Source organism: Nilaparvata lugens, chromosome 3, assembly GCF_014356525.2.
Source record: "Nilaparvata lugens isolate BPH chromosome 3, ASM1435652v1, whole genome shotgun sequence".
Lineage (NCBI taxonomy): Eukaryota > Metazoa > Arthropoda > Insecta > Hemiptera > Delphacidae > Nilaparvata > Nilaparvata lugens.
In genome coordinates, this window is record NC_052506.1 from 70,827,128 (window position 1) to 70,842,453 (window position 15,326).

Below are 15,326 nucleotides of genomic sequence, written 5' to 3' on the forward strand. Positions count from 1 at the left end.
ATGAATTTCGGGGATTCGATATTTTGATTTTTCACATACTCACTCGCTCACTCACTTTTTTACTATCCACAGGTGTTTCAGCCAAGGATGAATATTATCCTTTTAATGTCGTTCAGCGAGTTTTCCCAAGGATGAGACCTAATGCAATCGAATCTTTATATCATAAACCTACTATGTTCCAAATTTCGTGAAAATCGTTAGAGCCATTTTTGAAATCCGTTAAACATAAATAACCAGTTATAGAAATAGCCAGATATGAAAATAGCAAGATAAAAAAATACCCAGATATATAAATACAGAAATTGCTCGCTTAATAAAAATCGGTTGGTTTTGTGTTGCTGATTGAAAAAAGATGAAAGTTGGCGTTCAGAAAATATTTAGAATCGAAGAGGAAAATAAGGAATATTGTGGAAAATTTTCTGATTGTGGAAGTCCATTTTCAAGTCTCAAGACTTTTTTTGACACAATTATGTTACAAAATAATTTAAAAGGGTACTTAGATTTATATTATTTTATTTATAATAAAAGTACGGTAGCCCTGGAGGAAAAAGACAGTAAAATGCATATAATGAAATACAAAATGAGTTTAATAATGTAATGAATTAATGAAATCAATAATGAATCTTAAATTTAATGAAAAATCAATTAATTATTCTTGAAAACATATTTCTTATTGCTTTTGGCCATCATCTATAATTCATTGTTACTGGTGAAGAGTTGCAAAGCATCTTTGCAATCAACATTCAAATTGAAATAATCATTAGGTAGTTCATTTCATATGAGATTCAAAGATGCTTTGCTCCTCTCATCTCTCCACTCATCACCGAAAAATCCCTTTCCACAAATGCTGAAGTGGCAGGAATAGAGAGTAAATATGAAACCACTTCATACAAATTCTTGAATTCATCAGCAGTTCCATTCCATTTGTTACCTGCTACCTGTTACTTTCTATCAGTAAAAATGTATACCGTATATTTATTTGAAATCTGACAGTCTCCGCCACTCTAATAACCTAAAATGTTTTGATTTCCACGTACTTTATTATATGGTACTTTATTGAGCAAAATAAAGTATTTTTGCGTACTTTATCTTGCTTAAAAAGTTTAAAGTACAAGACCTCCAAATAAAGTACAATACTTTATTATATAGTTACGAGTAGCAACCCTATATTAGCCTACCGTAGGCTACAGTATTTATACCCAAAAAAAGAAAATTTCCTCAATTCAACTCAACTCAAAATATAATTATTCTTATATCAATTTATTATAATTAGTCTCTGTTAAAATTTAAAAAAAATGTTCAAAAGGAATAAGTTATTTTTGTAGAATTTTCCCATAATTGGAAAAATACGGTTTTTGTCAAATCCAAATTTAAAAAATAAAATTGTGACTAAAGTAGAATATTATTTCCCAATAAATTGTGTTAATGTTAAAATTTCAAATTTCTACAACAATAATTAGCCTACAGTGACTTCATTCAATTTAGCTGATCATATACAATACTGTAATTTTCCAAGAATGTTATAGAATGAAACGCGGTCTAAAGTCCAAAACCAAATTTATACAATTTCCAGGAAAATTATTATTCATCTAAACAGTTGAAACAGTCATACAATTATTATTGTCAAGGTCTTATCAAATGTGTTTACAATATATAATTATGATAATCTAATATTCTATTGAGAATTACACAGCAAATTACTCAAATTATTGATTTCGTTTAAATTTTCCCGCAGCGGCTGATCTATGCCTTTTCGATTAGAGATACGGTGACTATACATTTTACCGCGTTAAGTTTGGATTGTATATTAAATAGAATAATATTTTTAAAACATTAATCAATTGATCTATTTTTTCTTCCAACATGAAGAGTGTTATTTTTCGTTAATTGAATTTTTCAGTGAATCTCTTTATATTTTTATTGTTTTCAAAATAAAAAGAAGTATTTTCTTGACGTATTTTGGTGGGACTGTACAACAGTAGTACTTGGGTGAGGTTGACAGCGCTGGCAGGTGCTTTTCGTGTTGATAAGTTTTGTTGACGCCCAATATTTCGTACGTATTATCTTCTTTCTACTCCTTACAATTCTTGTAAATAGATTTTTTTGTTGATAAACCTTATTTTCACGCTTTGTTTTCTAGTTATCAACTAACATATCTTATTCATGTGTCAGTGGATGAATCATTTCCTCAGGAAATATCATTTGGCCATGCAGTCAAAATGGCTTCTAATGTAGGGTATTCGTTGATTGTCAGTGATATTATGTTCTCAATATATTGCATAATTTTCAATTGTTTAAACGTTACAAGATTATTGAGACACATCTGAAAATATAGTAGATAATTTTGCTTTGGAGTGTCAAAGTTATTGAGTTTTCGTTTTCATATCGGCAGAATATAACAATCGCATTCCTGTAACCTAACCTTTGCGTGAACAGGATAACGCTTTGGAAATCATTCGTGACAAATTTTATCCTTTATAAAGCTATCTTATCCTAAATTCACAAAGTTGAAATATATTAATTATTGATTCTGTTGTTTTTCATTTGGTAAGCGATAGTAGGACTTACTGGAATCAGTTGAAAGACATTTCCGTTGAAGTAAGTTTGACAGCTATACCTACTTACTCGGTTGTTTGGTAAATATCTTAATTTTCAAACTATCAATGCGATTCAATTGCAGCCAATTTGAAGTACTTTTATTTGTTTTTAGACAGTCTATTAAAAGACAATTTGTATTATGGTATTGTTTAACTATAAAAATTCTATTGAAGTGTCTAACACTGTAGTCTATCCTGTGATTTTCTATTACATTTTTAGTTATGAAAAATGAGACCCAATTCAGATGATAAATGTTTTTAGCCAACAATTAGTGCTATTAATCAATACGTTCAACCTTATTTATTAATGAAAATATACTGGTCGTTGAAAATATTGACGATTCTTATAAGTTGCAGTTGGCTACAGACTGTCATATGGAATCATATTGTAAAACCAGATTCTACTTTGTTATATTATCCCAATGAGGTAGTTGAGAAAAGAAATCTTTAAAAATGTTGATATTTAGTAGAAAAGAATTGATTTTTTCAGAAACTCTTAGACTACCGTACATATAAACAACAAGATGCCAAAGCTGCTAAATCTCATCGATGGGATTAATTTCAGTATTTATCTGTTCTCTATAGCTCATACAAAACTTTGTTTAGAAGACTGAAGAGAAAGAAGATTTTGAAAGTATTAGCTGTAGGCCTAGTTGTATTGAAAGAATTTTTTAAAATATGAAGATTAATAATTAAAAACTAAAAGGAAAAGTGGTTCAGGGTTGTAAAAATATTATTCAAGTTTGATACCCTAACTTGTTATTGCCAAGGCAATTCAAGATTAATAAAAACTGATGACTGTAGTGCACTGAATCCTTAATCGGCTTATGGCTGTAAAGTTAGGAAGCTTCTGAATTTGAACTGTTCAACACAAATTCTCAATTTTTATTTATCTTAGATTAAAAGAAACAAACTAGATCATTTTTTGCAATTATCAACAAAAACTCATTTAGTGCATTTTCCACTAACGCATTGTATAAAATCATTTAAAAACAGGCTAAAGGCTACATTTGTTTCACACCCACTAATAACTGTAGGTATAGCCTATTTATATCCTGTTACAATCTTTCATTAAAAATGTTACCGGTAAGACAAATCTTCATTCTATACAAAAGCTTGCCGACATACAACATAATAACATACAGCTCATATTTACATTTTTATTTTAATCAGGTTATTCAAAAACAATGACAGAAATGCATTTTAGTTGAGATAAACATAAAATACGATTCTAACTTGTAATATCGCTTTCTTAAAGTAGAAAATTTATTGAAAATTGTATAAAATTAATAAATTCACATGCTACGTTATTAATTATAATTATTTTTGTTGAGCATACTGCACACATAAACATTAGTAGCGGCTAATAGATCCGGGAACGCGGAATTGGAAATGACCGGAACTCAAATTAATGTTCCTGGCATTTCCAATTCCGACACTAATCAACGGCTAGTGCACGCTAAACTGACGCTTCTATTGCCACTGTGTTGTTCTGAAGTCTTCACAACGGTCCACGAATCGGGAAATTGTCTATGTTTTGACATCCTTATCAATTTCGACAGTGATTGAATTTTGGCAGTGGGTGTATAAAGTATATGTTGCACCGCTATACTCTGCCACTGAGGTGGTGTTACATGTATGTGCTCCTCGATCACTGCATTCTACGGTCTTGCAATGGTGGAAAGTTAAGCGTCAGTTTTCGCAAGTTTTAGGCCGTGAATTTTGAATTAATATGAGCTCACATGCATACATTTGTTGAGTCTGTGCTGAGCAAGTCTGTTCAACTTGGTCCTTGTAATGTACCCATCAGTTATTCAGTAATCTGCATCCATTACCAGCACTTGCTGGATAGATTGCGTTGACTAAAAATGGAAATTACTGACAAGTCCAAATTAAATGCTGTAAATTTTCGTATAATAATAATTTATAATTCTTGAGCATTTGAATAAATGCAATTTCTCAGTAGACTGGCTGGCCGCTATGGCTTCGTATAAAATGAGCGCTGCTATCCAGAAATTGTCAGTTTGGAGTAAGGGTAAGCATTCCTGACTAGAAGGTACCGGGTTTGATTCCCGGGCTGACAAATTATTTTTGAATACCAGCGCTCATCGAATTTCCATCTAGCTGTTCACCCTGTTGTCAATATTTGCATTAACAGAAGTCTTCTGGGTGATTTACAGCATTTAATTTGGATTTCCGTGCAATAATAATTAACAAAGTCTAAGATCAAGATGGGAGGTCAGTCGTAGATCTCAGAAAACATCGTATTGCCTCTTCATCCAGTGAGTAGAGTACCAGACTCACAAACCTCTCCCGAAGTGCACTCTCAAAGACATTCTCCTGCTCACGGAAATTGGAAATCATCTCTTCTTAGGAATGGTTCTTCGTATGCAGACTGCGTTATGATATTGTTCAAGTTACGATTTATATAACGTAATTAATCGTAGCCGTCTATATTAGTGTTGAAATTCTAAATAACTAAAATAAAAGTAAATGGAAAACTAAACTCGTTCAATGTAATTCGTTTGCATCCACTGTCATTCCTTCGTTTAGAGGGATATTCCTCTTATATTTTTGTATTGAATTGGCAGAAGGCCAGTTCTGATTTCCTGCATAGTATTGATTCCCTGAATTTCAAGAAAGCTTTCAACAATGCTAATGTTAGCCATTATTATTAATAGATAGTACCTATTAAGCTTTTTGATTTGACTTGTTATAAAATATCAATTAGGCTATATCTATAAATCAATACAACAACTTGAAGTATCATACGATACAGAAAAATTAATTTTGGTTGCACCAAGAATTCAAATTGAACATGGACCCATACTGCATAGTTCACTGAACGTTCATATCAATATTATTGTTTTTCCATGATTGGATTTCGAGTTAATAGCTAAAAATTTTTATAGGTCAAGTGTGTCAATATTGTCAATTTCGAGTCAAGTCCTTTACACACTTTATAAAGCTCGCGTTCGCAATTTTGACTTGAATGATAGACCAGCGAAAGTATTTTTATCTATTGATCAATAATAAACATGAATAATAGCAATTAGCCTAGTTGCAGCTGTTCGATTCTGTATTGTATTGTGCTCTCTACTAATAGTTAACCTTTTCGTATGCCTCTATGCTATGGAGGGTGATACTCTTCAAATTATTCGGCGTATATTATCAGATTTCATAAAATTCTGGCCACAAATTGTGAGAAAAAATTCCACTTTGAAACTTCTACGCTCTACTACATTTAACACTGGTTCTCCATGCTCGAACTCTCAAGTATTTTGAGTTTTTCTTATTTTATTCCTCCATTTGAAGTGATTGCTACATTCATTATAGCATTTTTGGTAGTTTTTATATGATTATAACTTATTCAATATCCCTATTATTACACATTTATGTCTCTTATATGTAAACTATTTTTACAATTTTGTCTGAAACTTGCTATAAATATGAATTTTTATGTTTTTCAGTTAGGTAGCAAAATGCAGACGATTAAATGCGTTGTCGTGGGAGATGGAGCTGTCGGAAAAACCTGCCTCTTGATATCATATACCACCAATAAATTCCCTTCCGAATATGTACCCACTGTAAGTATTGAAATTATTGTGCACATTCAATATTACAACAGATTTAATACTAACATATGAAAATTTATGAGAGATTTTATTTATTCAAATACATATCTTTCGGCAAATTGAGAAAGTTTACTTGCAACTATAATAGTTTCTATTCAACTTGCCACAAATTACATCATATCAGAATTCGAAACTAAACGTTTATTGAATATTGAGCTTTCCAGATCAGAAAGAATATTGTTTCTATAAATTTAGTCTTCTAATTTGTAAATAAGGATATTCCATTTTTCAAGTTTCGTGTGTTTTATCGAGCTTATTAAGTTTTAGGAGTATTGTTAATATCTATTGAGTCGAAAGTGTATTATTTGATCAATCGAATGCGATCATTGAAATTGATCAATTCATTCCTTCATCAATATTTTTTATATTTTTCTATCACTGTATGACTTTGATGATCATCTTGATTATTATCATTATCTTTATCACTGTATTATTTTTAAAGCAGGATAATAACATTGAATTCACGAGTACAAAATGTATCAAGTGAATTGTTCGAATCTGTGTTACAGGTATTTGACAACTATGCTGTTACGGTGATGATTGGCGGAGAGCCATACACACTTGGCCTCTTTGATACAGCTGGTAACTAATTTTTCTATATTGTAGGCTTTCTTTCGACAATATTCCAACTCTTTCTGCTTAAATAGCTAGTTTGAACAGTCAGCTGATTTGATTTCTATAATCGCTAATTTTATTTGATAATATGTTATTATCGAACATGTCATTATTGCTTTCGGAAGTGTTTGGGGTCGTGGTCGCGCTGATAAGATGAGTTGAGCTCCATGTGCCTGCTACTCCCGTTATAATGGTGACTACTTTGAAAGCCAAACTCTCCTAAATACCATTTATTATTTTTATTTTTTTTTTGTTTGGAGCCCATCTAAAGTTGTAGGTTCACTCACATCTTATCATCGTCCGTGATTGATGTATGAGATGATCATGTCAATCCCTACCGGCGGGATTCGAACCCACGAACCAGGCGGAGCTATCAGACTGAAGGTTGTAACTCTACAAACCACTAAGGGCTGGTTTCCGAGCTCGGGATTCAGGTAAGTTCTACACTTTGAACAGCTGGAGTCAGAAAATTGGCTTTCCGAAACGGGGCGTTGTCGTAGTCATAGTCAAAGTCACGTTTAAATTAAATTTCGAAAAACTAGAAAATTGAACATAAAATGAAGAGAAATGTGTAAAATTTCAGCTATTTTGAATTATTTAGGAATGTTTTATTTCGTCATGGAAAAACGTTTCCAATTATAGAAATGAGAAAATAAAGATTTATTTTGCTGCAACTATTTACTGCGACTACACCCCGATTCGGAAAGCCAGTTTTCTGACTCCAGCTGTTTAAAGTCTAGAACTTAAATAAATCCCGAGCTCGAAAACCGGTTCTAAATCATTTTACCCGGCTTTTTGATTTAGTTGGATGTTGGTGGAATCACATTCAGTAAATGACTAATTTTTTTAGTGTATACCTTCAATCTATCCATCGACGTATGTAGTATGTCACTGTACAGATGTGGACTTACAATTAGATCCCTAGTTTTTTCGGTGTGGGGGCAGACGGAGGTTGAAGGAAGCCAACTGCGCACGCCAATAAAAAATTATGGCTTTCTATGCTGGTTGACTTATAGCTGGTAACAATTCGGCTAGTTGACTAATTATATTGTTATGTACAGTTGAGTTTTAATGCTGTGGAAGGGATAAATCGGTCCAAGGATCAACTTGTGAGAGCAGAGCGCGACTGGATGTGTATAGATCTAGCAATGAACTGTGGCCTGTGATGCTGTAATATAATATTTGTAGCAAATATCCGATTGTTTGGCTAAAGTCATCACATTATTCTTATATTTTCCACGTTCAATGAGCTAATAATACATAATGCATTCAAAAATTGAAACCATTATTAACAGTGTATTAGCATATAGTGGGAAATTTCAAATTCAATTTTGTTTTGCTTTTTCTAGGTCAGGAAGATTATGATAGACTAAGGCCTCTTAGCTATCCTCAAACAGATGTCTTCCTTGTGTGTTTCTCAGTTGTTTCTCCATCTTCATTCGAAAATGTCAAAGAAAAGGTAAAAAATGATCATATTCAATCTTTGTATTTGAGGTATTTGGATTAACATGTGCCAAATTATATGCTAGCTTATATGTCAACTCTTAACGTTTTGTAACTTAATACATTCAATGTTCAAACAATGTCGATTCGAATAGAGGAATTGAATTGATGTGGGAATTCCCCGTGAGCAATTTTAACCGGAAGACATCTCATACCTATGACATTAATCTGTTCTATGTTTGGTCTTCAGTGAATGTCTAGAAACCTTTTGAAACGTGTTTATTTACAAAATGAATTATACTCTTTCATTTTATCAAGCATTACAATAACGGAGAGAGAACTGCTGGGACTCTCATATAGGTCTTTGCTTCGGGAGTACCTAATTATTTCTTTTCAGATTTTTGTGTGTGCAGAAGTGATATTTTGTTTTTTACTTTCCTTGTCCTATTACCATAGGTAAGGAAAGTATTGCTTTCCGAAAAAAATTAAGGTACCCCAATTTCTAAATTTCTATACGTTTCAAGGTCCCCTGAGTCCAAAAAAGTGGTTTTTGGGTATTGGTCTGTGTGTGTGTGTGTGTGTATGAGTGTATGTGCGTCTGTGTACACGATATCTCATCTCCCAATTAACGGAATGACTTGAAATTTGCGTACGTAAGGTCCTTACAATATAAGGATCCGACACGAACAATTTCGATCAAATGCGATTCAAGATGGCGGCTAAAATGGCGAAAATGTTGTCAAAAACAGGGTTTTTCGCGATTTTCTCGAAAACGGCTCCAACGATTTTGATTAAATTTATACCTGAAATAATCATCGATAAGCTCTATCAACTGCCACAAGTCCCATATGTGTAAAAATTTCAGGAGCTCCGCCTCATCTATGCAAAGTTTGATTTTAGATTCTCAATTATCAGGCTTCAGATACAATTTAATCAGAAAATTTCGAGTGGAAAAGATTGAGCATGAAAATCTCTACAATTGATGTTTAGTAACATTTTCACTTAAAATTAAAAATAATCTCGAAATTCGAGAAAATGTGATTATCCAATTGCAAACTGTTGATTCTATTAAATGATTCACTATGAAGAGATAGCAGACCTCGTGTGTCTCCAGCGTTATTGCCCTGTCACCAGCTGGCTCAAATCTTTGAATAGTAGACTTGAGATGCGCGGGAACACTAGCGTCAGGTGATCAATTTTCATAACGGCAAGGAAAGTTGTGTGAGTGCCCCACACCAGATTTTTTCTAAAACATTAGCTATGTACAGACTTTTGTATCAGCTAACTATTTATACAATGTAATTATTATTATTATTAGAACAAATGTTAATCCTAAACAGGGCTGTATTTATAAACGATTTATTTGAACATTCTAAGTAACGTCTGAACTATTGAGGTAGTTCAACGAATTGATTGGTTCCTGCTTCCGTTTGGTAGGCATCCAAAGCTTACTTATCTGACATAGTTATTGAAACCCATGCATAAATACATTCCATGGTCGAAATATTATTGCTCAAATCAAAGTTGTGCTATTTCTAACGACTTAATCACAACATTAACTCGAAATCGAATGGTTATAAAAGTGATCAGCCATGGATCTTAACGATGACCAAGCATTGTTCCATTAGGAAGCCTTCTTTATATTTTGATGGGTGACTTCAGTAAATCCATGACCCAATATGGAACAGAGTCGTTTTTCCATCGAACATTGTTTCAATATTGAGTGCCGGTGAAGTTGATCGTGATTAGCCCCACGAGAACCAATCGGAGAAGCCGGCTTTTCAGAAAAGCCTTCTTTGATTGGTACTCGTGAAATTAACCACGATTTAAATTTAACCGGCTTTTGTGCAACCGGGCCTTAATGTAGTAGAGACTTCAATCTCATCCACCTGATATTACACCATAATTATGCGACTCAGTACAAGGTTATCTAGAATCGCGATTAGATAAGTTTTCAATCGAGATATTGGACCCATTTGTATGTTAAATATTGCACAATTTCATCACTGTAAGGAAACGCCATTTTTATTAGGGAAAAATTCAAATTTTATAAGTTAAATTTCCAACTCTTGTCTAATGCTATATTTTTTATTTTTTGTAGTGGGTTCCAGAAATAACACATCACTGTCAGAAAACGCCATTTTTATTAGTAGGAACACAGATAGATCTTCGCGACGATGCCGGCACAGTAGAGAAATTGGCAAAAAATAAACAGAAGCCAATATCATTTGAACAAGGCGAAAAACTGGCTAAGGAATTGAAGGCTGTTAAATATGTTGAATGCTCCGCATTAACCCAGGTAACCTAATAGATTCTTCATATATACTATATTTTAAATATTCCTTTAATTTATTCTATTTTACTCATGATAATACTAATGAAATAGGTCAATAGAAGGATATGTGGTGCAAAATAGAGCGAGTATTGTAAGCTCTTCCAACTATGGTTACCAATGTACTAGGAAATCTCACGTATTGAATTTGAGATGAAAAATAGAAAGGAAATATTAGGAAGGTGAAAAGGTTTATAATATTATATGGTAGGAAAACGAAAGTTCTAGTTGGGAGCAAACAGTTACAAATAATAAATTTAAAATTAGCTTGTATTTTAGTGCATTACCTTGAATCTCTATTACTATTGCATGTTTTTTTTCGTTTAGTAGATTGTCAATAATACTTGAATAGTCTATACTACTTCTATAAACTGGCTATTATTTGACAATATTCATTGAATGCCAATGTTAAGCCTCAAGCACTGCGACGACGACGGACGGCAAATTCCAATAATTTAATCAAGCACGGCTTGAAAATTATCTCGCTCCTGTTGCCATCAGGCTTATCCTAGCATTGAGTTGAAAATCTTCAGGAACGTTTCAAATCATTGAAAGTGAGTTATGGATCAACAATTGATAATTTTCTTAGGCGGAATTCACACTTGGGCGAGAGTGATTTTTCCCTGACAATTTCTACCTGGCGATATCACATACAAATACATGTAAAGTAAAGGGAGGCGATGAAAATAGTTCACATCGAAGTGAATTTCATCTTCCCAAAACAGGCAAAAATCACCTCGAGTGCTGCTTGCTGTTGGTCCAAGCGATAAATTGCTTGCTATTTTTTCAAGGTTGATCATAAACTGTCAGTAGTCTATAAAATAGTAACATCCATGCTCCTCATTCAACGAATTCTGACAAAAACTCTTGTGACCAGAATTCAGAAATGATGACTCATTGATCCCCTTCACATTCCTTTCGTGCCGATTAATTGCTTGCTGTATGATGAACCCCCGTGCGATTTTTCTTGTCGATATTTCCGCGGCCTGGGAAATATCGCACTGCTATGAACCCTGTTTTAGGCAATCTGAAATTCTACCCAATGTTCATAATGATTTGTACAAAAATTATAACTACCGGTACCAAATCACTTTCACAACTACACAGAAAGCTGTATAAATCGCTTAGAGAAACCGTAAAGATTGGGTCTCTCTGTTGTTTTTCCCAATCACTGACATTATTTATGATTCATTTAATTATTTGATGGTTAAATTTAAATAAGTTGTGATCCTGCTGAAAACTAGTCCAAAACTAGCTCTATCTAATAACTTTTTGAAAAGTATTGAAGTACTAAATTTCGTAACTATGATTTCCAATCCAAAACACGATTATTTTACAGTATTTGATTTCCAAACTTGATTTTGCAAAACAAATTTTGAATAATTTGAGTTGAAGTGCAGATGGTTCAGTCATGAGGAAAAGCTTGGTACTCATATAGACGCTGCAATTACAAGGTTCTTCTTAGACTACACAATCTATAACAAGGCTTTCAAAAATTAACTTTCTATCAATTTCATTGAGTATGTTAATGTATGCGAAGCATATGTTTTATTCATGTACTGTATATATTTATTATATTCTATGTATGCATTACAAGTCTCGCATTGCACCAAAAAGAATTTGTTTTCATAATGCTATTTTCTTAATTCGACATTGAAACTTTGCAGAAAGGACTGAAGAACGTATTTGATGAAGCTATTCTAGCTGCTTTGGAACCTCCCGAACCAGCCAAGAGAAAAAGATGTGTCCTGCTTTAAAACAAGGAAATGATCAAAAGGTAATGTGTCTTTTCTCAAAACTATAGGCCTCCCAGTTGATGAAAATTTAATATTCAAAATTTAATTTATTTTTCTGTAATCCATCGTCATTGAACAAAAAAATGTATCACTTTATTGATAGAGGCGGTGAGTTATAACATGAGCCTCCACCCCTCGAACGGTGAAAGAGGGTGTAGAGTTCTCACCCCTACATCCCTACCACGCCAGCCATTCTTTCACCGCTTGAGGAGTTGAGGCTCATGTTGTAACTCACGGTCTATACCACTTGAGTAGCCTAATACTTTTTAACAGGATTTAGGCCAGTTAAGACCAAAATCCTTAAATGTAAAGAAATAAACAGAATATTCTCTTATTTCGATCGCGTTGTGTACTCTGGTGGAGCTGTGCTCCAGAGATAAGACTGAAAATCTACGCAAATGTGCGGTGCTACTCTTGAATATCCTAAATATTCCGATACAATTTTATGAAAAGGCTGTCGATTGGAATGAAACTAGAGGTTTCTTTTGCAATAAAAGCTTCCGAAATAGAACTTGCACATTCTATCGCTTCACCTCACCTCATCACACTTGAGGTACGAAAAGAACAATAGCTGGCGGCTCAGGTTCGATTCGGTCGCGCATCCACGGTGTTTTATCGCAATTCTCTCCAAAATCATATCAGTTTGTTTGTTATCTGGATGATTAAGAGCGATGTTGAATTATGCGGATTCCCGCGGCAGCTTTATCTAGTGATAACATTGAATATCCGCAATAAAAATATTGATCGCAACGATTATAATATGAAAATTGAACCTCCGGAATAAATGATCTCTTTTTCAGATTGGAAGCGAAATTACCATTGATTTCAACGCCTGTTCGAGGCCAGATCAATATCAGCCCAAGAGTCATCTCCAAAGGAATTCTCAAAGTATTAACTACCGATAAATGATATCATCATGCATGAAATGGGGAGAATGAGTAATTTACATCCAATGCTTCCTTCTTCTTTATAAGCGGATTCTGTTCTACTATATTATGCAACAAAAGTGCCCATACATAACACTAGTGTGGAATAAGTTCATAGCCTGTTTAGTTTACGAATATTTTAGTAGATAATTTATTGAAATTTTATTGTACAGAAAAATAACTCATTCAAACATATAGGTTTATCGATTTCTTTCATTGGTCATCAAGATTTTTATTTTATCAATTTATGAAAGAAGTAGGGAAACCAAAGTTTGTAAATTAATCAATGTAATGGTTCACTTCGACCAAAAGGAATATGGTATTTTAGCTTTGTTCAATAGTTTCTCCATTTCTTATTTTCAATCAATTGCTGAATTGAAGAAAGTATTGAACTTGCTAATTTTAATCTTCGTGTACATATTAATCACTATTTAATTACTTGTCTGTTTAATTTTCTGATTTTGAAATTATTTGATCATGTATAATCTTGAATATAGCTAATAACTTTGGCGTAGAGTCATGACCTATTTATTGATATTTTAGTAACAATTATTAATCTTTAGGTATGTTCGGTTGTAACCTTTGTTTCTTGATACTGATAATATTGTCCAATGAACTCTAAGCAATTATTTCTAGGAAATGTTTGCAAACCTATTTCTATACTGTAAACAGTATTCCAATACATATTAGTTTAATAAAAATGAAGGTATCTCCTATTGGAAATAGGCCTTTTACAGTAGAACATACATTTCCTCCATTAATAAAAACTCTCTTCAATAAAGGACTGCAAATAAAAATCTTATTAAACATTTCCTCTATTTTTAATCAAACTAAAGTGAATTCATCTAGAATTATTCTTCTAAAAAAATACTAAATTAATATAAAACCAGCTCACAAGCAAGTACCATAATCTATATTCAGTGACAAACTTAAAATAAATGCATTTTGTATTATATTGTTAGATTTGTAGATTATTTAAAATAAGAATGTATTGCTCTATACTTTTGTACGATTGTATAACTTTCCATTGTTGAATAAAAAATAATTTTATTTTAATCAAAAATTCATTTAGCTTGGATTTATTCTGATGATTTTCATCAGACTACAGATTTACCTTGAGCAAGATCTGAAATCATGAAGTGTTTGCTTGACGTTCATGACAACGCTCATCTTAATACCACTAACTTGTTGAACTCTGTGTGAATATTAGTGATCACTGAGTAAGGAAAGGATTAAAATATTGCAATGACCATCTTTCGGTAGTAGCAGAGAAAATTTCTATACGTCTGCTGTATTCTGTGGTAGTAGGGCTAGGTAGTTATTTTAAAAGGACGAATTCATTATTTATCAGTTTGGAAGGGAGCAGCTAAACTGCGCATGCAGCCCTGATTACTAATGTATAGAATAGATGCAACAGAATATTGACCTGAAGATGTTTTCTACCGCCATTTTGAATATTTTTGGTGATCCATTTACGTTTTTTGTTCTGTAAAATGTTGTGAACTCTTCGATTGTGAGTTCCTGTCTGTCTCCATTGAGTTCCACTACTGGGTGCTTGTGTTTTGTTAGTTTGCTTTTCTCTACATTGGCTAACCCATTACGATTTCAGTCCATATAATATTGCTTTTCAATGTTATCGATAAAAACTACGGATCCGTATTGATTTTTCGATTATCCTTATCATATATAATTTTTATGGGAAATTTCCCAATTTTTTCAACTATTTCGATAATAATCGCATTCAACTTATTTGCCTTTGCTTACTTTTTTCAAATCACTAAAGAAATCAGAAACATAGGACTAGCTTTCTTATTCTCATGTATGTTTTTGGCATCATAAATAGTACGGCGTTTAATTATATTCTATTCTTCGCAGATTGTTAGGTCCCTCTGTTACTATGATATTATTTCAAAAAAATGTGTTGCCCCTCAACAACAAAAGAAATTTTATCAATGATTGTGATCGTATGAATAAGCGAACGA

General features: G+C 32.9%; 1 protein-coding gene across 3 annotated transcripts; it reads left to right on the top strand.

The window, feature by feature from the left end:
• The first annotated feature begins 1,919 nt into the window (after window positions 1–1,919).
• On the top strand, window positions 1,920–14,411 carry LOC111046558 (cdc42 homolog). Of its 3 annotated transcripts, none has more exons than XM_022332134.2 (7): window positions 1,920–2,053; window positions 6,068–6,184; window positions 6,742–6,814; window positions 8,197–8,306; window positions 10,392–10,589; window positions 12,290–12,399; window positions 13,219–14,411. In XM_022332134.2, exons 2-6 carry the CDS (start codon window positions 6,080–6,082, stop codon window positions 12,377–12,379), a joined length of 576 nt encoding a protein of 191 aa, XP_022187826.1. In that variant the 5' UTR covers window positions 1,920–2,053; window positions 6,068–6,079; the 3' UTR covers window positions 12,380–12,399; window positions 13,219–14,411. The 3 variants fall into 3 exon arrangements, with proteins under 3 accessions (XP_022187826.1, XP_022187827.1, XP_022187828.1); XM_022332135.2 differs by having other exon boundaries at window positions 1,965–2,053; window positions 6,072–6,184; XM_022332136.2 differs by lacking the exon at window positions 1,920–2,053 and adding an exon at window positions 2,117–2,598.
• The last annotated feature ends 915 nt before the right edge of the window (window positions 14,412–15,326 follow it).